Below are 25764 nucleotides of genomic sequence, written 5' to 3' on the forward strand. Positions count from 1 at the left end.
ATTTCTATTTTGGTAAAACAAATAATATGAGACTTATAATCCGGATCCAGAATACTGCTCAGTACAACATTTGTAACTTCTCTTCTGAATCACACCGCATAACATCACGGCTTTCTGTTTGGTTTCTATATAATTACACATGAAAAACATTTTACATCTATGTCTTGAGAACGTTCTTTTTATCATGAGATTAAGAAGCATTTTCTTTGTGCAGTAACAGTTGTACAACAATTATTTAACTTCCTAATTAAGTGGAAAGTAAGTTACGGTAAACACCCTAACAGGAATATACTGTACTGTAATGTCAAGTGGCATTCCCAAAGATCAAGTGAAGTGACCTCATAGTAATTATTCTTAAACACTAAATTGTCAACCTAAGACATAAGGACACAATGTAACGTCGGCTGCTAGTGAGTTATGGAGGGAGGTAAATAAGGTCAGCCAGCGGGGTGTGTTGCTCCGCCTGACGAGGCTATGGCTGGTTGGCTTATAAGTGGTGATTATAGGGACTCCCTGCGGGCCTCACTCGTACACCACCCTGCTGACCTTTGATCTTGAAAGGGCCAAAAAATCATAACTATTGCAACTATACTCTGTATCGTAGTTGTTAGTATGCTGGCAATAATACTGTACTTGTAGATAACGTCACTACTGTATACCACAATTATGGCAACAAATATCTTTCTACTACTGCATTACCACCACAATTATTTAAACTAGCACAACATTTTTACCATGAACACTGACACTACTGATAATGTACAATTATAACCACCAACACAACACGTCTACTACTTCATCCTTGACCACCGGAGGGTCAAGACGTACCTGGCGCTGCTCTGGCAGCAGCCAGGTCAACTGTTATGTTGGCCCATACCAACTCCCTTTCCTGAACCCTCCTCCCCACCGGAATATCAACAAGTTCTCGCCAGAAGTTACTATTTCATTTAGGAAAGGAATGGAACCAGTGTTGAATAGTGGTGAACAGTGCTTAAGTCAGTGAAAAACAACTCAACAGTAACAGCTGAGTCATACCCAAGCTAACCTTCACACAGTGAGGTCCTAGGTACCCAATGATAACTGCCCGTGAGACTCAACAACACCAGCTATGGGTTAATCCGTCCACGATAGGGAGGCCTGAGTTCACACCTCACTCACTTGAATGAGTGAGGTCCTGTGACACCAGACCACGTGGTGTCTCCATGATGCTACGATATCACGTAGTGAATGAGTTGCTACAGCATCATGTGAGGCTCCTCATTTCACCATCTGTGAGGGAACTACTAGTACTACACCACGTGAGAGAATTACTACACCAAATCAGGCCCCTCATAAAACTATCTGTGAGGGAATTACTACACCATATCAGGTCCCTCATAACACCATCTGTGAGGGAATTACTACACCACGTCAAGCCCCTCATAACACCATCTGTGAGGGAGTTAGTACACCACGTGTCTGCTGTTCAACACCTCAGCTCACATGATATACGTGACCTCCACTGTAAACAATGATTTTTATGTTCACTGTATGGTCCTTTACCTTTGTCTAATGAAGGCTTTTGTTAAACCACCAATGTCAATGTATTGTTGCGTTAATGTGATGAGATCTCGCACTAAGGATGGAGGTGAGAAGGGAAACTCACAATGGCGTTTTCTATAAAATATATTATATGTACAGGTAGTTCTGCTATAACGCGATAATTGTGTTCTTGTAAAATATCGTGTTATAGAAAATCGCGTAATAGAAATAACAGGGCTTATGGAGAAAATAGGGTTAGGTGCAGATTACTCGAAATCGAAAAAATTTAGTATTTAGCCTAACACAAAGGATAGCACAGTCTAAATAAATGTTACATTCATATCTAATAATGAAATCATACAGTAAATTTAACACTTTACCTTGAAAAAATATGAATGTAACTTGATGGGGGAGAAGGGTGATTTTGAGGTTGATAACATTGAGCTTCTCTTCAAGTGTTATATCCTTTCTTTTACGATAATCACCGGGAATTCTATCATCAGAGCGCTTTTTGGAGATATTCTTCTTTACCATATTCACAGTTAATACCACAAAATTGGAGAAATAGTAAGCAAAAATCGCGTTATAGCAAACAAGCGTTCGCGTTATACAAATATTGTTCCGAATTCATAAATCGCGTTAGAGCAAATTCGCGTTATCAAAACACGCGTTATAGCAGAACTCCCTGTACACTGCAGTGCTAGGGAGTTGCTGTGTGGTAAGGAGCTTGTGGTGAGAAGCTTGTTGAGAGGAGTTCTTGCCTGTTTGAGAGCGTTGAGTAGAAATGTGAATTTGTTGTCATCTGGGGCTTAGTGATGACTTCTGAAACTTGTGTGGCGACTTCTGTGGGCAAGGAACATATCAGGGCGACGTACTTCTGTTCGTCTGTAGCTGTTGAGCCGATGAGAGCTGCCTCCCTGTGGATTAGCCAATCTTCAATGTTGTGATTGAAGACTGGAAGAGTGATCCGTTTCTCATCCATCCTGTGTGAGTGCGTCACTCCGGGGGTCACCATTTGTTGCATTAATGTGATGAGATCTCCTACACAGCCTACGCTACAGTATGTAATAAGTCCTTTATGTCCAATGTATATTTTCACCCTTCGGGCTGCAGAACTTTTTAGAACTTTTTCAATAAACCGTTAATTATTATTATTATTACTACCATTAATTCTACCACAATTACAACAATTCACACAAAGCCACTGTCTGCTGGCACCACTTCCAATACAGATTATATATGTGAAAGCCAAACCCCTCGAAAAATATATGACTAGCAATAAAAGTTAAAGCAAAATCCTAGTAAAAATGAAACAGAAAAATAGAATCTACCAAAAACAGAACAAAATAACGTCTTAACGAGACACTTCACAACCCAATCTAAGGTAACTCGGTAATGAGATGGATACCCACAGATGTCATGATAAACAAGGGCAAATCAACTGACACCAAGCCCGTATACGCCTGGAACATGTTAAATTTACACCCACACCTAACCCCTCCCTCTCCATGGTTCTCAGTCTCAGTTTCTACCAGCCAGCTGTCTGTCACCGCAGCAACGCCCACATCTATTATAACTCGCTCCCGTAGTGCAGTGGTCACCGAGTGGGAGTGTAAAGTGTCACTAAGTAATACTGCAATGTGTGTGTGTGTGTGTGTGTGTTTAAGGAATACTGGGTGTGCTCTAGGCATCTGCTCAACGTTAAACTTTCATACGAGTTTAAGCCACAGGAGATTGATTATGTTCCTGCTCTAGGTTTATCTGCTGACCGACACACACACACATGCTTGTCAAATTGGTCCATGAAATGTGTTTAAAAAACCATGGTTGATGAAGCACATTAATTCACCATGGCACCTGTGAGTGTGAATGAGTGCCTGTGAGGGTGAATGAGTGCCTGTGAGGGTGAATGAGTGCCTGTGAGAGTGAATGAGTGCCTGTAAGGTTGAATGAGTGCCAGTGAGAGTGAATGAGTGCTTGAGTGCCTGTGAAGGTGAATGAGTGCCTGTGAGGGTGAATGAGTGCCGATGAGAGTGAATGAGTGCCTGTGAGTGAATGAGTGCCTGTGAAAGTGAATGAGTGCCTGTGAGGGTGAATGAGTGCCTGTGAGAGCGAATGAGTGCCTGTGAGAGCGAATGAGTGCCTGTGAGAGCGAATGAGTGCCTGTGAGAGCGAATGAGTGCCTGTGGGGGTGAATTGGTGCCTGTGAGAGTGCTTGAGTGAGTGAATGAGTACCTGTGAGGGCGAATGCAAGAGGGAATTTGAGTGGGTTAAAGTGAGAGCGCATTATCATGAGACGAGTGCATGCGTTACTAAGAATGAGTTAAGTTATACAAGTGCGTGTGTTAGTGATGAGAGTGCGTGAGTGTTAGTGTGTGGAGGAAAGCATGAGAGCGTTAAGTGAGACGAAAAGAATGCATGAGTGCGTTAAGTGTGAGGATGAGAGGGCGTGAGTGAGAGAGAGTCCAAGAGTACCCGAGGAAAGAGGGCATATAAGCCTGCCACACTCTTCCTGTCCACGATCTACCGCAGGAAGCAACCCAGACGGGGCGCCTCGACTTTTCCCATCCAAGTTTTCCAGTGCGGAAATGTCACAGGTGAGGTAGAGGGGATATGACCAGGGTTCACACAGGTGGTTAGTGAGTGAACTATGTTTAAATAACTTCTTTAATGTCTTACAACTTGATCCTATGCTTGATTTTGATACGGTTACTAAAGGAGAGAGAGAGAAAGCAGACACAAACAGCAAAGTGTAATATAATATACAGTTCAGGTTTCTAATCTACATACAAAAGCAAATCCCAGATACAATGTGCAAATAAACCCAAGAGAAAGTCAGGAGGTTCCTTCAACATAATCACAGGCGAGAGTGAAAACTTCCAATACCCGTGACTTCAAGAGAGAGAGAGAGAGAGAGAGAGAGAGAGAGAGAGAGAGAGAGATTATATCATCCTGAACAAACACGCAATGTTTCTTGTTATTCTAAGCCATACAAGAGAAGTCAGTACGTACAGGAAACACTCTGGGGCAGCAGGTATCAACAGCCTACAAGGAAGTTTGTGGTGGTGAACGGTCAGTACAAAAACGCCGTACATCTGGAAACTGGTCGTAGGCTCGGGTGGACCGACCCGAGGTTACGCCGTCGATAAAAACATATTGAAAATTCAGTTCATAAACGTTTCATGTCGGTAATATATATTCCTACATCAGAGTTTTGGGATATCCATAGCTCGATGAATAAAGATGTAGGGTAAACATATAGAATAAACAAATCCAATGTAACCCACGGAAGATAACATAACCAAACCTTCGGCATTGACTGGTGTTTTCCCCATCTCTGGTTTCAATCTTGAAGATATCAACCCTAACAAGAAGTATAGAAAGAAAGAAAAAAAAACAGAAGAAGAAACAAGACACAGTACAGTACAGTATTGCAGCCACAATTTTTATTCCAATTTCTATGCAGACGACTTCCCACAACTTGCCACAATAAAGAGACTAGTATATCCCAGCACGCCATCCCCCTGTTCTCGGCCGCCTACACCAGACTGACTTTATTTAATATACTATAGGACTAGGCATGTGTCTGTCTGTCTGTCTGTTCTGGGCAGTCGAAACGGCACAATCGTTTTTCATTAAGCTTGGTGGTCCCATGTCGATGGTTTCTTTAGGAAGGCATTAATTAACCATCTTATTTACGATGGAAAACGATACAAGTCTACGGACTTTGCACATCCTAATTAACCATGCAAGTCTACGGACTTGGCGCACCCTCATTCGTTGTACGCTAGCCAAGCACGAGCGTTAAAACTTTCACTGGGCACGAACGTGCCCGAGATCACTTGTTATAAACCTATAAGAGGTACAGTACTGCTCCCCCCCCTTGATGTAAATATCACTCCTTCAGCTTACTTATATAAGGGAGATATGAATAATAATAATAATAATAATGCACTAATTAAAGTAAGACCATCACTCAAGTCTGAACTCGATTTATTTATGTAGAAACGAAGAACTTAATCCACTTGCAGATCTGGAGACAGTTTTGTGTGTGTGTGTGTGTGTGTGTGTGTGTGCTTTTATCCTTCACCATGTACAACTGATCATCTGATTCTCTTCACACACAGACACATTATGTTGCCACCAAGGCCACCACCCACCAAAGTGACTTGTGATAAATTTAATAATGCAACTCTCTCTAACTGTTTGTTTTGGTTGTGTCCACTACTTGAGCAACTTCCTCTGGTTACTTTTTTCCCATCTTAATTTTTTTAATCAGTAGGTCGTTTCATATGAGGAAATCATAGCAAATCAACGAAGATGACAGACAAATGAACACTAAAGGAGAGAATCAGTTTAAAGACATATTTCAATGTTAATTACAGTACTGTACTCGCCAACTATGGGTTCCGAGGTGTGATTTTGGTGTATTTGTGTTATTTTAGAAGTACTTAATTAGTTAAAGCCCTTAAATTTCAATTCCGAGAGAAAAGCATGTTTCAGTCGGAAAATTACTTAGGCTTACCTTTATGGCGTTTTTTACCCAAAATTAGATTTTGTTGAAAATCTCAGTACAGGTACTCCTGAGCATGCTGATTCCGAATCTATGGTCCACGATTAAATTGCAGGGTAATCAGTGGTTGTAATGACGTTTAGATCATTTTAATAATCATGTACAGTACCGGGAGCCAGATGCTACATACCGATCAGTTGCAGAGGCATTTAATGGACAACACTCGGGTCCAAGAACCATAGCGCAAGACTTACGAGATACAGTGCCCAACACAATGAAACAATTAGTAAATTCATGTTGATTGAACTATTATATTACGTAAGCCATAACAACCCAATCTAAACCGATTCAACCTAAACCAATCACAAAGAAGATCCGATTTCGACCTAATCCAATCACAAAGATGACCGGGGTTTTCAGAGTCGGTCTGAGGTCAGCGATGGCGGGATTTAGCAGTATCTGTCGGTGAGCGCCGCCTGGGGGGAAATTGAACATTTCGCCCACCATAATCTGGGAATCGTTGAAGCGAAACTTGTGCCGATTTCTTCGTAGCTTTGATAATCTACTAAACTAACGGTGTATAGTTTGAAGAAATAAAGAAAAGTGAAATAAATGGTTAAATTTAAGAGGGTCTATTACACAAAAATAATATTCATATTTTGTTATAATTTTCATTATTATTATAATTTAATTAAGCAACAATCATCGTACATAAACTGTTACACACATTGTTCTAAAGGTCTGTTCAATACCACATTTGGCATTCCAGAAACAAGAGGGGCGGTGACTGAGGGGCTGGGGGGTAGTTGAGGGGGGTCGAGAGGTTTGCCCAGTTCCTCTTCCGTAAAATTCCCATTTCATCTTTCTTTGAAGTTTGTTTATGATTTGACTTGAGAAGCGGCGGTGGCAGAGGTCTCTTAACACTGACACACACCAAAAGTCTCGTACCTCCCGCTAGCAGTAAACATTCTCACATGTCAAAATGAAACAAAATATTTCCGATGTATTTCCTCCAGCAGAATCGTTGTTTACTGTGTCAGTGAAACGAACTTCTCTCGATTAAAAGTCCTTGAGTGCCTCGTCCCGCCACGCTCACACACGAACACTACATAGTTCTACTTTCACTCGTCGTCACTATGGGTGGCTAGTGCCGAGTGTCGTAAAAGATAGTCTCCCTCCTTCCATACCCCTTTCTCATTTATTCCCCCACCTTTCATGCCCCTTTCTCCTTTTCTCCCACCTCTCTATCCACCTCCCTCCTTCTCTTTAATCTGTGCTTTTCTCTTTCTCCTCTCCCCATCCCTTCTTCCAATTTCCATCCCTCCATCTCCTTTCCTACTCTCTCCATCCCCTCCCCCCTCTACTGTCTTCATTCCCCTCCCACCCTCAGTGCCGTGTTTATGGCCGGGGTGCCACAGATAGTCACCATTTCCTCGCCACTACCACGTTATGGTCGTCTGAGAATCGAAAGCACCGCGGAGATCCCCAGTTATCTGCCTGGAGACGCTTGGCTGGGTTTATTCCCCGTAATTCCTGGGATGGTCACGCGAGCCGTCTCACGCCTTGTGGCTTCTCTAGTGAACTTAGTGATTTGTGATGTATTTTTTTGGTTACACATTTGAGAACTTCGCGATTTGTTATGTGTAATTTTTTAAAATAAATTTGAGAATTTCCTGATGTGTACCTTCGCTAGAAAGGGGAACGCTTTTATAATTTACACTGTGTTATTTGGCTGTAAAATCTGGCTTAACGTAGTCTTAATGATGTGTATAATGAAATCTCCAAACTAAGGAGGCCTTGGGTGGCTATAAACCACGCCATCGTACACGCGACCGTAAGTTGTTATTCCTCCGATATTGATACGGTGGTTGTCGTGCCAATGATTTTTTATGTTACTAGGAGACGAATAACTCACAGTAGTTGAGGAACGATTTACTGTAGTGTAGATGATGAAGATCTATGTTTAACATCTTAGAGGAGGAAGTTGGCATCAGTGATGTAATACCAGACCAAGGACGTACATCTGGCACATGTGTTCAATATACCGCCCCCTTTTCCTCCCTCGGTCAGTGAGTGTTATTTAGGACCAAAATTTTCTTCTGGACTCGTGTGCTAAATTTCCTCCCTGACTGGAGACTTACACTACAACACAAAGCCAGAGACTAAAATACATTCAGAATTAAACTACAAACAGAATCGGGAGTGTTTTCACGTCATCAGTTACGGTGGTTAATGGAGGAGCCTTGAAGAGCCCCACCAATACCATACTACCACTCGGTGTCCTAATTAAGGCATCAGTGACATATTAAGTGAGCATCGTAGCGTTACTGGGGAGATTCTGACGACTTGAGGTACAGTGAGCGTAGTGCGATGTGTTGTGAATCAATATGGAAACACTCACTTTGTATACTGTGTGTGTGTGTGTGTGTGTGTGTGTGTGTGTGTGTGTTCTTACCATTATCCCCTCTTCCTTCTTTGAGGTTATAGAATATATCTCTATCATCTTCCTCACCCCCCAAAAAATCAGAACAGATAAGAACAGTTCATAAATATAGAAGATAGACAGAACCCAGAGGGACACCCACACCTGAGAACGTAAATTAACATATCTACAAAAGTACTGTAAATTAACATGTGTGGGAAGGTAAATTATCAACTATTACGACACACGATAAGTCTCTTTACACGTCACTTGGCCGACGGTTCCGTTCAGTACATCAAGTCGAGGACACAGGATGAAGGTCGCCTGATTTCATTTCCTATAATAAGCTAACCAGGTTCCCTATACTGTACCTTCCCTTCAGCATACTTGCAGAAGTCTTAAAGTACTTGTAGTATCCCCACAAACGCTGCGAGTAGGAGGAAGAGGAGAAAAAGAAAAGGGAGGAACTGAGAAGAGAAAGAAGAAACGAGAAGAATGCGTATGATGAGAGAAGAAAAGGAGAAAGAGAAAAGGAGGCGCGCGAGTAGACACAGGGAATACCATTAGTAGAGGCCCTGACATTTGCCACTCACCAGGACTACGGTAACCCACACACACAGCTTCCAGTGGATCAATATCTACCACTTGTACGGTCGAAGCGGGGAGATGAGGGAAGGGGAGTGGGAGATGACGAAAAGGGATGGGAATGGGGAGTGAAATGTGGGGGGTGAGGAGTGGAGGATGAGTGGGTAAAGTTGAAGGGAGATGGAACGTGGGGAAATGAAATAGGAAGGGAGATGGGGAAGGGGAGTGGAGAACGCTGAAGGAAAGAAGGAAGGGTAGGGGAGTGAAAGACGATGAAATGAAGGACGGAAGGAAGGAAGGAAGGAAGGAAGGAAGGAAGGAAGGAAGGGGAGTGAAGGACGATGAAAGGAAGGAAGGAATGAAGGGACCACTCATAAGTTCACCCAACTCTGAAGGTAACTTTTCACACTCGCCTATAGCCTTAACAGCACCTAAAGGAGAGACGAGCTTCCACACTACCTCCATCAGCAGCCAAACTGTCCGCGGGACCCCTCGCCCTAGGGATCACCTGCTGGGGAGGTCAGGTAACACCACGGTGCTTTAAACTAAGTGTTGGGGTGGGGGGCACACTGGGGGGAGGGAGGGGGGGGGTGATCCTCTAAGCCAGCTGCTGTAGGTCCCACAATCCTCGTGTTTATATCAGAAAAGAACGTCACTGGCAGAGGCTGGGGAAACATGTTCGTAATTACACTACTGGGTTGAACGCCAGGCGCTTGTAATTGCTCATGTTAGCTGTTGGTTAATTGCTCATGTTGGCGTTGGCTATTGCTCCTACTGGGGGCTGGTAATTGCTCATGCTGGCACTGTTTTTATATCGCGGGCGTATGAGGAACGGTGGTGGGAGAGTAGCAGTGAGGTAATGAAGGGATGATCGCCTCCCGTACCACGATTCCTTAAGGTTCGTAAACTCAGTTCTCCCCTGACTGGAGATACGAGAACGCCTCCCACTAGCAAATTTTATGCAGAGGAATGATAAATGGTAGTCAAGTGGGCGTCTGAAGTACACTCGGACTACATCGAACTAAATACGTTATCTAAGTATTCTCATTTAAGAGGAAAACAAAAGAGGCTTAAGGTTCTTTGAGACTCATGACCCAGGCTAGGATGGGGCGTTGGGATCTAATACCATCCTCCCTCCTCCCCTCCGCGGCACGTACGGTCATAAGGGGTCACGTATGGCCGTAAGCGCCCACGTACGGGCTCGTGTACGGTAATGACACGGAGGATATCCGGTGGTAGGGGAAGGCGAGACTACCTACCGTGCCAGCCGAAGGTGATGCTGGTCGCTCACACCAACACCACTTGTTCCACCATAGACACACACATAGACGGACATACAGATAGACAAAGAGATAGATATACATACAGAAACAATAATAGAATATAAAAGATTTCCACGTAAGACAATGAGAGCCAGTAATGAGACCATCTCCTGGGTGGTGAGGAAACTTGGTAAGAGTAAATATTTGGTAGCACTCAGAGTCTCTCGCCAAGAAAACTACAAAACAATGGTAATGTTCAGTCAGCCGTAACGTGATTCATCCTACACCAATCTCTTTAATATATTTTAGTTCGTTTACGTTGACACTGGTTAATTTAGCTGTTTGTTTAGATTTTTAAAGGCCTGTCTGTATTGTTAGCTAGCATGTTGAATCCGGGTTGACCAAAATAATACAGCCACTTCGTATAAACTTATGGAACTCCCACTTAGGCAGGATCCATCACCAAGACAGATAACATGATATACTGTTAAGTCACGCATGAACGCCGCCGCCCGGGGTTGTAATAACAGAGCTGCTTATGTTGTCGCGTGTTTGTGTAGCTCTTATGATGTCTTACGTTACCATGGCGGGGACTGTCATCTTATTCCACAACAAGGTAATTAAGCCTGGCACACAAACCAGTCTAGATGAATGTGTACATATGTTGTGAAGAGGACTATGGAGTAGGATGATTTCATAACTTTATATCACAAGTACAGCGTATATAATAGACTGTACTTAATAATTTGGTTATAGCGCCACCTTTATAACACGAGGGACTTAGTGTACATGTTATTTATACCTGTACCTATATTTATAGGCCTGATAGCTTATTAAACCTCCCGGGTCTAGATCACCTATCATTATCAACAGTGTTTGGGCTCCACCTACCTGTCGGTGAGGCCCCCTGGCAGGATGTGAGCGATGACGTAGCCCAGCGTCCTTTGGCCTGATATGTAGAGTCCCAAGCCCTCGTCAGCGTCCTCCTTCACCAGCCGCACCAGCCTGAAGCTCTTGTTGGTTAGTGGCGGCTGTGGTAGTGAGGCGGGTGTGGGCGTCGGTCGGGGTAAACTGGGCGCCCGTCGTCGGTACCCAGTCTCGCTGTACACGGAGTCGGTGTCGCAGTCTTCAGTCACGACGGAGTCCCGCCACCGCCACGACTCTGCACGATCCAAAGAGGCGGACCGGGAGTACCGACGTCTGGTCTCTAACACGTTGTCTATGACTCTGTCATCTCGTGCCAGCCGATCAAACCGTTCTAACCGATTCAGTCTGTCCAACCGGTCCAGACGGTCTAGGTCGAGGGAGGCGCGTTTCGGGTAAGCGTCCTCAGGGTAGATGACTTCGTATAGGGTGTCGACAGAACTGGAGGAGGCCGGGTAGCTCATGCGGGTGTGGAGGCGAGGTTGGGACCGCGGGCGCCACTTGACTGGTGGCAGCGATCCCTCCTGTGGCTGCAGGTGGTCACTGCAGCGGTGGCAGTGGTGACAACATTCACCCTTCCTCGCCCGAAGTTTCTCCTCATCCGTCAGCAGAGGTAGACTCCCGACACCCTTTACAGAGCCGCCTAATTTACTCTCTGTGGTCTGTTTGAGAGGTTTGCTCTTCCTGGAGACGTGGTCACCGCAGCCCTCACTAGCCTCTCGCTGGATGTAAACGGTGGAGCTGCGGGCGTCTTCCCCCGCCGTCCCCTGCACGCGCACAGTCACTACAAAATCCCCATCACCGAAGCCAGTGGGCGCGGGGATGGGCGAGACGACGTCCCTAGCTGAAGACTTGGTGTCTCCTGCTTCCCCCCTGCTGACCCTAGCACTCCCCCCTTCCTCACCCCTCACTGTATCTTCCCCATCCTCTTCCTCCTCTTCACGAACCCATTTATTATCTGACGAGTCTGAGCAAGACGACTTTGTGTCGGAATTTTCCGAAAACGAAGACTTAGAGTCGGATGTCTCCGAGTAAGAGGTTCTCACGTCAGAGATGCTGCCGCAATGGCTGCCAGTCCCGCGCCCGCTGTCACCACACTCATCCCTGGCGGTCGCTTGTTCCTCCGCGACCGAGGTCAGTCTGGATCTAAGGAATGCGTACGGAAATTGACCTTTCTTGGTTGACTTATCACTCTCATTCGTCTTTCCCTCACACTCGCCTTCCCCGAGTTCTTCTCCGCCCTCCGCCGTGCCCTCCACCCGGCTCTCACTCTCTACCTCCACGCTCACGTCACAACTCGGCAGGTGGGACGTGGAAGCACTTCTAAACAACACCGAATGCTTCATGCCCACTGGCTCGTTATCAACGTCTTTGAGTGACTCGTACACATTGTCAGGGTCGTCAGCGAGACCCTTAGCACCGTCAGCACTCGAGTCAGAGGTGTTAGTGACCCTCGCTGCCGGTAGGTCCTCTAAGTCCTTCGCGGAATCCCAACTACGAGAGCGACGGAAAAGGTTACGGATACTCTCGACGCGATCCACCTTGGCCCTGCGTGGTTGACGGGGCGCAGGTTTTGCATCTTTCGTCGCCGCCGCCGGTAGCGTCTCTGCATCTTTGTTGGGTCGCCAGTTCCTCCGGCGGGTGCGGGTGGACCCCAGGGGGAAGTGGATGTGCTCCTTGCTTTCACCTCGCGTCAGCTGCTCCAGCTTCTTGCCCATCTTCTTCCCCCATGTTGAGAACCCTGAAGACCATAAGGGACATTATTAACCACATGGCACAACACTACAAGATTCAGCCACATGAACAAGAGAGAAAAACAAAATAAATAACCGCACAAAACATCTCTCCTGAATACATCTAACTCTCATAACTTCAGATAATACAAACTAATCGTACACACAAACTAAACCATTATACTAATTTAGGTCACGTTGTAAGCACACACACACAGGTTATTGCTTACTCTTCAAACAGGTGCGCCGTCTGGGGCTCCCTCGTAGGTGTTGTAAACCGCTTCACAAGATTAGAGCAATAAAGCCTAACTCCCTGGACAGTGTTATGACGGCCTCGGAGGATCAGAGCTATTTACAAGAGCTTTCAAGACACCAATTTGGCTATCACAACTTGCCTCTCCCGGAGCGTTAAAGATGTAGTGATGTGTTGTAAGCTTATCTGACCCTCCAATCAAGCTGTATGTCTAAGCGGAGGATCAAAATTCGCACCCGGGATCAAGTTCTGGGCTTAAGTCAACTACCACGACGACCTCTTGGTGAAAATTACAAGTAAATACAGTTTACCACAAGAAGAAACTAGCTGGCGGGCGGGCGGACACACACTGTTTGAATACATCTTTACACTACACACAATTTACTATTAAGACAACGACGCTGGCCAACAGTATACAGTAGTATCATTATAGTCAAAATAGAAACCACTTTGGACAAGAGGTTAAACACAGTCCTCAAAAGGTTAACATTGTTTATATCGACACCCACAACACCCAGGTATGACTAAACTATTACCTGGAGGCGATGAGGTAAAGACAACCTTCAATGAATTTCAACCTGGAACGTAAACAATGAATGGAGTTGACCCCAAAACACACCCACTTCCCTCACACCTGGAAACTAAAGACCACACCTGGGGACTAAAGACCACACTTGGGGACTAAAGACCACACCTGGGGACTAAAGACCACAGCTGGGGACTAAAGACCACACCTGGGGACTAAAGATCACACCCGGGGAGACTAAAGACCACACCCGGGGAGTCAAGACCAAACCCGCAGCACACAACACCAGGTCTCACACAACAATCGACTATAATTCACGAAAATGAAACAATAGTTATCACCAGTTACAACGTTATCAAGACACGTCAAACGGGATAAAACATTGGGCTTACTTTAAACACAATAGATCTAAGGGCGTCACCTCCGCTCCCACCATCACCAGCACCCACCATCACCAGCACCCACCATCACCAGCACCCACCATCACCAACATCCACCATCACCAACATCCACCGCAGACATCACCCTCTTGAACTTACGTCACACTAAAACTCATCTTTATCGGACAGTGTGAAAGGTTACGTCTTCATACTTTATCCAAGACGACACTAAACGAATCTCTTACCCAAAATAATTTAGCCGTACTCTCAAGTTACATAAGCAGCCATGATTACTATATACAAAACATGTGTAAACTAAGAAAAATATGGTACAATATGATTCAATTTCCCTCGCCTCCTGCTCCAAGGGTCGTTAGTTCAATCCCGGGGCACTCCCAATCCACCCAGCTGTCTAAGTAAGGCAGTGAGTACAGTACCAAGTGCAGTGCCGATAAAATTGACTCCCTGTGTGCCGATGGCTGGGTAAACGGTGTGTGCTGTATCCACATTGAATCCTTAATGGTCAGTCATGCCTATGGGACCCAACTTTCACTTTCACTCCATACGAAGAGCCGCGGACCCTGCAAACAAACATTAAGTGGAAGGACTGCAAGAACCGAACCGAACCTAACCTAACCTAACCTAGCGCTACAGACGGTAAGGGAACACGAACACACAAGAGAACACCAGAAAGACAACTCCGCGGACATACACACCCACACCATATCCCCACAGGTGCAAGCAATCATCAGTTAATCACCATCCGTCACCTCCTCCCCCCCCAGACCTCTAACACCTGGCTCTCGTCACCAGTAACGTAACACTTAGTGCGTCACACAGTCACCAAGCAGAACAGAGCAACACACACACACTCTGGTCACCAATCTGGGTCAGGATTTCCTCGTTCGTGAATTGAATTTTCGCGGATTGGTGACGCTAACACGCAGCCGAGGTGAAGAGATTTAAACACGAAACTTATATGATCTTACCTAAGTCTTCTATTTGTTATAAAGGAAGAATATATATGCCAGGCGCTGTTGATTGCCCGTGCTGGCACTGTTCTCATGGTGTTGTGTTCGGTAACCTCGACACACAAAGACACACACAGACAGGCATACCACCAGTAGATTAAGTGTTGATTGACCTCCCCCCCCCACCTCACAAACTGCTCTCTATTCTCCTTCCTTCCCTCACACACAACCCTCCCCTCCCTTTCCTCCCTCCCTTACACACAACCCTCCCCTCCCTCCCCTCACACACTACCCTAAGGACGATAATTCAAGCTTATAATCGTCGAGAAGTTCAAGTTTTAAACCTTCATCCTCCAAGGGTTTAAATCACCACAAGTTTAAGCCTCGGAAGAAGATGGTTCAAACTATAACTCCTTAATGACGATAATTTAAGACAAACAACAAGAGTTTAAATTATCGTCCTTCAAGGGTGGGGTGGGGTGGGTTGAAGGATATAAACACTAAAACTCGAGGCTGAGATTTGGTCTCCCTGGTGGGGTGTTTACAGAGTGAGGAGGACCTACAAGGAGCCAGGTCATGCCCAGGTAGGAGGTCATAAGAGGCTCGTGAGACCGCTGACTTGATCCTAACCTCACGATTTAATACTTCTCTCTCTGAAGGGTGAAGAACCTGACAGAAGAGCAGAGTTGGTTGAGACTGAGGCGAGACCAGCTCAAGATAGACCGAGTAGGCAGGGAGGAACTCAGGTCGTGGGATTATCCGGCTCAGGTGGCGCTTGAGCTGGGTGGTGGTGGTGTAGGGGGCGAGGTGTGTACGTGTGCTGGTGTAAAGTAACACATGAAGAGGTGAAGGTGTATAATAATAATGAATAATAACAAATACTAAAATAACAACAATAATAATAACAGCAGCAATAACAAACCACAAAAAATAACAAACATCAATAACAACAACGAACGATAAACACCCCCAGATGCTAATATCCACAACACGTGATAAAACAGACTTGGAAGGGACAGTCCGCCACCAGCCCTGACTTACCGAGAGGGACGGAATACCTGCAGAGGCGAGTTAAATACTGTAGTGAGCAACTAATAAAGAGGCGAGATGTATGTTTACGGTGGTGATAATATCTCTCTCTCTCTCTCTCTCTCTCTCTCTCTCTCTCTCTCTCTCTCTCCCTCCTTTTTTCTTTCTTTCTTCCTCCTTCGTCTTTTTCTTTCCCCTCTCTTCTCTTGCCTTCCCTTTCTCTCTCCTTCCTTCCCCTTTTCTTTCTCCTTCCTTCCTCTTTTTCTCTCCTTCCTTCCCTTTCTTCTCCTTTTCTCACTCCTTCCTTCCCTTTTTTCTCCTCTTAGCTCTCTCATTCCTTCTCTTTTATCCTCTTATTCTCCCTCCTCCCCTACCCCCCCCCCTACTTCCTTCTCTCCCTACCTCCCTCCCGAGAGCCACAACCCAACCAGGTAGCTTAGGGCAGGTATTATCCGGGAGGTCAACAAGTGTACATACAAACACACACACACCGCTCCGCACACACACAGCCGTCCTCACCACCCACACAAACATACGTACACACACACATATTACCTTAATTTGTGTCGGCCATACCTGCACAGCTCTCCTGGGGGCAGAAACCTACCTGACAACTCTCTCTCTCTCTCTCTCTCTCTCTCTCTCTCTCTCTCTCTCTCTCTCAAATTCCTTTTTAATCACCATAATCGAACTTTAAATGACTCGCACACGGAGACGACGACAATGGAACGAAAGTGAATCGAATATTTCTTACGTGAACCCAAACTCAGACACACACACATTAGGGCTGACGACTGTAAATCCAGAAAGTTTTACCTTAACGTGTCGAGAACTGATAAACTTGGACACTTCTACACGAAAATATGACATTGAAACGAGTGACTAGGTAAGGTAAGGTAAGGTAAGGTGCAGCATCCAGACCACAACGAATAATGGACTGATTAATGGCTACCAACACTGACGTGGCCTTTGTGACTTGTGTTTGTCTGTACGAGTGTATGGAGAACACACGTCGATGATGGAAGTGAATGACGATGAAGAGAATAACGAAAATGAAGGAGAAGAATAAAGAAGATATTCCCTTACACTAACTTTCACTCTTCCTTACTTGGTCTCTTCTCTCTCTCTCTCTCTCTCTCCTACCTCCCTCTTTCCCTCCCCGACCCTGATGTCTGGGTGTGGCGGGGGCTGTGACATCACCACCTACCACCTGGTCTACAGTATGTAGTAGGTGGTGACTGTGACATCACCACCTACCACCTGGTCTATGTGGTAGGTGGTGACTGTGACATCACCGCCTACCACCTGGATGTATGTGGCTACGGTGGTGAACAGAGAGAGAGAGAGAGAGAGAGAGAGAGAGAGAGAGAGAGAGTGAACCGTAAGTATCAACACCATCACAAGCGGTACTGAACTGTTCCTTCTTATATCAACTGTACTCCCCAAACACAGGCCAGGCGAAGGAGTCAATCAGCTCAGAGCCAAGATACGACTCTGTGTATACTGTATCTTATCACCACCCCAAAATAACCTAACCTAACCTGGGAAATCTTCAGAACAGCTGTACAAATGACTCACCTCCCCCTGACGCTCTAGTCATTGTGAAAACTTAACTCTCCCGACATCAAATTCTAATAATTAGTATTAGAAGACTGCCAGCTACTCCCACACAGCTAAACTACGACTATCTCAATGGGGGAAATATTTTACGATAGTTCTTTTATTCACCAAGACATATTTCTCGCATTACAAACGTTCCCTTCAGTATATTATAGATAGGTAGAGTAATACGTAAGGAGACCAGCGACGAGATTAGAAACCAAAAGTGTGAAATAGAGACCACTAATGAGGGTAAAAAAAAGAAAGAATAAAAAACAGGTTATGGGGAGGGGAGGGGGAAGGGGGAGGGACGGGGAAGGGGGGAGGGGGAGGGGGTTTCTTGTTATCAACTGGGGAAGAAAATGATTGGGTGTGGTGCAAGCCGAGGAGGCTGCAGGGGGGAGGTGGGTGTTGTGGTATGGTGTCCGCGTGTCTGTGGTTTCCTCTCCTCTCTCAATCTTTCCCTTCTACTCTTCTCTTTTCTCTTCATATTACACCATCTCATCCTTCCTCCCTCCCTCCATTTCCTTTCTCCATCCTCCCTCACTATCCCCTCCTTTCTCTTCCCTTCACCTCCCTCCATTCCTTCCATCCTCTACCCCTTACTTGTTCCTTCCCCCATTCACTACTGAGTGAGTGAGTGAGTGAGTGAGTGAGTGAGGGAAGTAAATAGAGAGTAAGGAGGAAGGGAGAGGGAAATAAAGTGAAGGAGGGAGGCGGGGAGGGAGGTAGGTCGACCCTCGCCTCACGCACACCTTCCTCCTGCCATCATAACAATCGCCCAGAATATACGGTCCACTCTCACGCATGTTGACAATTTGAACACCACCACCACCATTACCGCCACACAAGCTTCCGTCTGGACATGGTAGGGACATTGGCTCCACCTGACGCCAACTACTTCCATTCCTTCTTTTCTTCAGGTATTGGTGATTTCATTGGAGCTTATATGAATCCAGGTGTATTGTATATATTATATTCCACGTAAATTATTTGGATTATTTTGTCGTAATATAACATGCAAAATACATTTATTTAGTTGATTTATTCTAATAAGATAGTTTCTAGTTTACTGTGACTCCCGCCAGAGGACCTTAAATTCCCGCCATCTACCAGTAGAGTTGGGAAAAGCCGATTGAGTCAGTTTACTCCTAACACCGACTGCTGTGCGTCGGAGCGGCTTCCCCAATTCTCTTGGTGTTGTCTGGGTATTTATTTTCTTTACTTATGTGGCTGACCACACACACACAGCCACACCCACCCACACCCACACCCACACGATAAAATGTTCCCTCACACTGGTATTCGAAGCTGCACCAAACCCTACTACAGTGTTCACTCATGAATATAACTATATGCAGTTCGAACTCATTCCAGCACTTCGGACACTCAAGGATATAAAGGGAGTACTGTTCGTTTCTAAATACATCAAATTATTATTATTAGTAGTAGTAGTAGTTATAGTAGTAGTCGTAGCAGTAGTAGCAGTAGTATCACACACACAACTACGTAGTGAAGCGCAAAAGGAGGAGGAGGAGGAGAAGGAGGGGGGGGGGGAGGAGGATGAGGCCCTGTTGTAACTTGTGGGTGTGAGAAGACTCGTCACTCACTCACGCCCCTACACCCGTCACTCACGCCCCTACACCCGTCACACACACACACTAGTTGAGCAACGTCCTGAGCCCATCCCCTCACCACAAAAGAGGGAGAGAGAGCACGGTACTCACAGATGCATCATAAGCTAATAGTGGTATTGCCAGATGACGACTGAACTCTACCGTGTTGCTGAGGAGACGCTAGTTACCATTGTTACCTTGTTCTTTGTTATACATTCCAATGGTTGTTGTATGTCTTAATGGTTGAGACTTTTAATGGGTGTTTAATATAGCACTTTACCATAGTTCTCCGTTGTACTAAATCCTAATCTACCCATTACCCGTCCATTCTTCTCTCTATGATCAGAATGTTACCTGGAGACTCGAGCCATCTGCTCAGGTTAAGTTAATAAGTAATGATGTTTGTTTTTTTCTTCTTTCGGTGTCAGCTTAGTGCGCGGACGTGTCTTGAACAGCTTAAAACTGCGGCCTCTCATAATAGTGCCGTTATGTGACCTCAATGTTGGGTATAGGTTTGGTAATTTTTCACACGTAACTAGATCCTGTTATACGGCTTGAGGACTGTGCCGTATTGACTTACCTTCCAGAGTTTGTTTACGTCCTTGAGTGAGGTGAACAAACGGGTTATATCCGTATACGTTCAAGGGACAGGTAATTACCGTACGTTCTCATATCAATCACTTATAAGTGTTTGTTGGCTTTAAACTACCTATTAACTACAAGACATCAACAATGTCCTATTACCATCGTGTAGTTTTCAGCAATAACAATAACAGCTAAACTTACGTAATGATAAGTTATTTGTTTTTTATCATTTGTTCTCAGTTGTTAAAAAAACTTAGTACAATAACTCGTGTATTGGTGTGTGTGTGTGTGTGTTGAGTGTGTGTGTTGAGTGTGTTGAGTGTGTGTGTTGAGTGTGTGTTAGGTGGTGCTGCTGGGTGTTGTTTACCAAGGCAACGCTCAGCAGACTACCACACCTTACTCTGCGGTTTCCTGAGTTAACACACGCCCAGGCTGTCTGCTGGAACATGTAATAACATACTCCCCTGCTGTCTGCTGTTCTATCACACGTGTGCTGGTGTCTGCTGTAATATCTAATAACCCACTACCCGGCTATCAGGTATTACAACATAATGACCGACTGTCAATTGTAATAACACTTGTCAAGGCTGTCTGGAGGTGTGTTTGTACCGTCACACTTCCCCATCTATCTGCTGTACCAACATACATTACAACAACAAACGTGTACGCGCGTGTGTGTGTGTGTGTGATGTAGTAGGCAAAACAATATAAGCAGAACTGCAAGAACGACAGACAGAAAGATGATGAAGGCAAGAGTGTGAGGCGAGGGGAAAAAAAACCACATGAACTAACATCCTCAACGTTCACACACACACACACACACACACACGTCTAGTAGGGTTCAGCCGAGCATAAAGTGCAGTTTAGGTAATCAGTGCAGGATATACGACCCTGAGCCAACGTGAATATATAAACGTGGGTTATATTTTGCACCTTCATGTAAGTATATATACAGTATATATATATATATTTCCCCCACTCACCACCATCACTAGATCCCTACCTCACCACCATCACTAGATCCCACTCATCACCAACCCCACTCACCACCAGACCCTACTCATCACCACTATCTCACTCATCACCACCATCCCACTCACCACCATATCCTACCAAAACCAGATGTTGACTACGGGTGAAAGTGAGGCGCGTGTCCTCGGCTGAGCGTGTACACATGTCCTCTTCCCTCTGAACACACATTTCCAAGACAGATAAACTACCTTGTAAATGGCCTCGTGGATGTGCTGAGGGCAGGGAAGATTTACATAGGAATAACTGTGTAAATAATGTAAATAATGTTGCAGATAAGTTTCACATTTACAAAACTTATTCGGCTTTGGCTAATTTAGTAATCTTTTAGGTTAGGTTAGGTTAGGTTATCTCAAAGTCATCACAGCTTAATTAGAATACACTAGCCTAGAAGCGGAAACACAACAGTTTACATTAATCTAAAAATTGTGTTTAAATGTGTAACAAAATGACTCTCATCTTCCAACATGGCTTCAATCTGTTTGTTGACACGATGACCAACAAGTTGAAGCTTATTTGTGAACGTGTTGAGAGAGGGGGGACAGTAGAGCCACACTCTGGGTACAACACACACACACACACACGTCCTGGCAACCCACCAGCAAAGTTCTGAGGAAACACTAAACGAGAAGACCATATTATATGTATTTTACGAGAAAAACTCCATTCGGGGAAAAACAAATTCCGCGAAGAAAACTCCATAATATGAAGAATAAAAAATATATCGACGGGAAAAAAATCCATAAATAACAAAGAAAATTCCTCACATCGACCCCGGGGAGAAACTCCAAGCAGAGGAAAAATACCAGAAATAATTCACAGTGACAAACCATATATACTTTAGTCATAACCAAATGTTGACTAAAATAAAATATAACTTGGGTGAAAAGTTTAATTAGCTCGTGTGGCGATGATGTGTAAAGGGTAAGTGATGCAGCAGGAGGACCCGGCCAGCAGCGGGGGGTGCTGGCAGCCGTCCAGGGGGGGACCTGACCTACTGTCATTTGAGGCAGGGTCATGACCTGTACCGGCCAGGAGGAGGAGGAGGGGGTCACACACATGGACCCTCAACCCAGTCCTCCATGCTTAGATTGGGTACAGGAAGAGATACAATTACAGGTAAGGGTACAAATACAGGTAAAGCTACTAGTACAGGTAGAGATACAAATAATGATACAATTACAGATACAGCCACAAGCACAGGTCTACCACATAAAATACCACAACCACCACACTTCTAACTTCCAAGAGAAACAACGCCATCCACACCACACCCCACGATCAACAATCAGTGAGAAATAAAACATTAACTATCATCCATAACTACAGCATACATGGTCTTTACTCCCTCACCGTGATTAGGCTAACTAAGAGCTGATTAAACTTCAATTGACAAAAATCCCTCACTTGGGGGTAAGAAACATCCATCAATTAGGTCAGGCAAGGCAGGCAGTGGACTCCCAATATGAAGCCAGTAAACCTAACCCAACAGAGACACTTTCCATAAACGCTCATGGGTAAATTTCCTATTAACCGAAGCAACCATGCATTATCAAGTGGTCCTCTACACCGAATGCAAATTAACCGGATCAGCCATGGATATTTCCTCTTATTTGGTTTGAGGTAAATAAGGTAATATCGCCCCACTACAGCCCGCCCGTCACCCTCAGTAATCACCCCTACATTAATTACAGATTCTGGTGCTGTTATAATTACCTAGTTATTCGCCCTTGATTATTAAGTTCTTGTTAAGGCGACACGTGCGAGGGGAGGGAGGAATGGTTGGTCTGTACTCTGGAGGAATGGGTGACATGTACTCTGAAGAAATGGTTGGTTTGTACTCTGGAGGAATGGTCAGCTGGACTCTGAAACTCCCACCACACAGATAACTAACTCCCAGTAGCTGACCCCGGACCTGAGCATTGGTAACAGCTAGGAGAGGAAGCTGCTGAGAGAGGAAGCTGCTGAGAGGGGAAGTAGCTGAGAGGGGAAGTAGCTGAGAGGCAGGTTCGTGTTATCTCCAATCCTTTAACACTCTTATTTTTGGCTGTGTTTAATCAGTCTTAACACCTGCCTAACCTGACGTGTGTGATGGATGTATTTCGTGCGTGAGAGATGAGTTTTATTTTTTCCTCTCTTAATAACAGCTGTGAGAGGTAGTTATGAGTCATATATCCTGACGAAGGTAAGAAAGAAGCTTGAAGGTGGGCCGAGGAAGTGTGTGTGTGGGGGGGGGGAGGAGGGGATGGATCGAGTCAATCAGTTTATTTAATGAATTTTTCCTACGTTTTGTTCCCCTGATCACCAAGGTGGAAACAGGTATGACAAGTAATTAGGTGTTATTCTGTAATTAATGAAGGTCTGTAAGCGTTGAAATCCCCCTCGAATCAACGCCCCCCTAACTTATATACTATCCACTACCTGTTGTGTCTCGAGTCCCCGCTACCAGGTGAAGTTGTGAGAGGAATTATGACATTATTACAGGAAGTTAAGAGAGCGTGAGGTAGAAGGAGTGAGATGCCAGATTTATATCATTTTCTCCAACTTGTGGTCTTAATGGCTCTACTGGCAACGGTTAAGGCACGAAGCAGATGTAGTTGTTGTTTATTGTTGTTTTTTTTTCTCTTTGGGAAAGTTGGGAAGCGTAAGGAGGTGAGATACCTACACGTGCGGTACGGCCAGCACCATCACGTGTCTCTTTGCTTCTGGCGGCGACCCTACACCAGCTGGAGATTGGTACACACGACGCCACACACCGCGCGTACATCGTCATACTCACAGAAATACACACACACACACACACACACACACACACACACACACACACACACAAGCAAGCACGCACACATAAGCACACACACACACGACCATCAGATCAAGACGTCATGTATGATTGAAGAAACCTCAATACATAATAAGACCACCACTATCCCGCCCCTGTAATACGGAAGACGTGAACCCCTTAAAGCTAAACAGATTCCCATGATGAATTTTCCCCGTAACCTCAAGACGTATGAACGGACCCAACTGACGGACTTGTGACGACGCAAAATGAAAGTCCCAAATCGAATAAAATTTACCCACCAGCAAATTAGAAGATAAAAATTAACGTAGATTTTTTTTTATTGAGAATCCCAAGTAGAGAGACAAAGGTAACACAGGTGAGGTACGTAATGTTATAATGGCGATAGATGGCTCTTAGTCACCACATTCTCGACACGCCGGCATTACAGGTCCCAAAATGAGTGAGTGAACGAGCGAGCGAAGTACTGAGTGAGGGAGTATTTCACGCGACTGGCATGTGTGTGTGTGCGTGTGTAGGGGTGAGGGTGGTGAGGGGAGGTGAGGGGGAGGGGGGGTGAGGGTGGTTAAGGTGGTGGGGGTGAGGGGAGGTGAGGAGAGATGGGGGGGGATGGGTGTACCGGAACTAAGCGCCGTCATCGTCACCACAGAAGCTCCTCATCATCGACCTCTGGAATTTTGTACCAGAACTCGATGTTTTTGGGAGCAATCAAGTCATCCTTATTATAATGACCTGCCGTGAACACAATGCATCCACTTATTTTTATACTGTTGTCTATCTCTCTCTGATTGTCTCTTATCTCTCCCTGATTGTCTCTTATCTCTCTCTGATTGTCTCTTATCTCTCCCTGATTGTCTCTTATCTCTCCCTGATTGTCTCTCCCTGATTGTTTCTCTCCCTCTCCCTCTCCCTCCCTCTCTTTATTATTTTTGCTTCATGAATAACAAGAATGACTTACACCACCACGAACGGCCGCCGGATCTTTTTATGGATTTCGGATCTTAAGTCTCACGAACTCAATCCGGATTTCCTCGCCTTTACTGTCACATCGTCTGGGTTTTTAATCGGCTTTCGGTCGGTCAGTATCATATAAAAGCCGATAAATGATGAAGCCCAGGGATGGGGGAGAGGGTTAGACGGAATGGGGGGATTTAAGCCTCCCGTCCACGGGATTTTGGCGGATTTAAGGCGTCTACTGTCACTTTACTCAGAGATGAAAGGGTTTCGGTGTCACATTTAACAGATGCTGATTCCTCGCTTCATTTTGTGTACAGGTGAAGGGCGTTCCTCTACCTGTTTGTACTGCTATTGATATTAAGATGGTTTATTAAGCCGGGAAAATACAGATACAAAGTAAACAATAAAAATAATATTAACTAAGTGTGTTTGGACTGTGGTAGGGCTGTGGTAGAGCTGTGGTAGGTCTGTGATAGAGCTGTGGTAGGTCTGTGATAGAGCTGTGGTAGGTCTGTGATAGAGCTGTGGTAGGTCTGTGGTAGGGCTGTGGTAGTGAATGTGCTTGTAGTGATGGGGTTGTGTTGAGAGAGACTGCTTAGTATAGGAATGTTTCGCCTTGGGTCAATCTAGGTCATGTAACTTTGTAAACATAATTACCACACGTGTTTTCCGAGGTCACGGGGTCAAAGGTTAAGCACACTAACTAACAAAAAAGTGAGGTAAGGGGAGGAACTTGAAAGACCCGAGGCAGAAAGATTTAACCAAGAAAGATGAAAAACTACGTCGATACAAAACCCACTCCTCCCCCCACCCCCAAAAAAAAATCTATCAGTTTAGTCAGAAAAGGAGGTAAACCAGGCTAGCTAACCCCAGCCAAGAAGGGACTTAAGTGAGACATACACAGAGAAAGGGACAAAAAAAAACTATGCACGCACGCACGCATAAAAAGCTTGAAACGAACACACAAATATGAAACATGTAAATGGAAAAACACGCATAAACAGTGAAATAAACAAACGGACACACAACACGCAAACGGACACACAACACGCAAAC

The 25764-nt window shown here is 45.1% G+C and overlaps 1 protein-coding gene across 2 annotated transcripts in view; it reads right to left on the bottom strand.

Moving 5' to 3' along the window:
• The window catches only part of LOC121868324, a 65987-nt gene that overhangs the window by 7786 nt on the left and 32437 nt on the right, over positions 1-25764 (bottom strand). For both annotated transcript variants that reach the window (XM_042368807.1, XM_042368808.1), the window contains one exon: positions 11195-12968. In XM_042368807.1, coding sequence (XP_042224741.1) covers positions 11195-12968 — 1774 coding nt within the window. The remainder of the gene's footprint in view (positions 1-11194; positions 12969-25764) is intronic.

Source organism: Homarus americanus, unplaced genomic scaffold, assembly GCF_018991925.1.
Source record: "Homarus americanus isolate GMGI-L3 unplaced genomic scaffold, GMGI_Hamer_2.0 scaffold19318, whole genome shotgun sequence".
Taxonomy (NCBI): Eukaryota; Metazoa; Arthropoda; class Malacostraca; order Decapoda; family Nephropidae; genus Homarus; species Homarus americanus.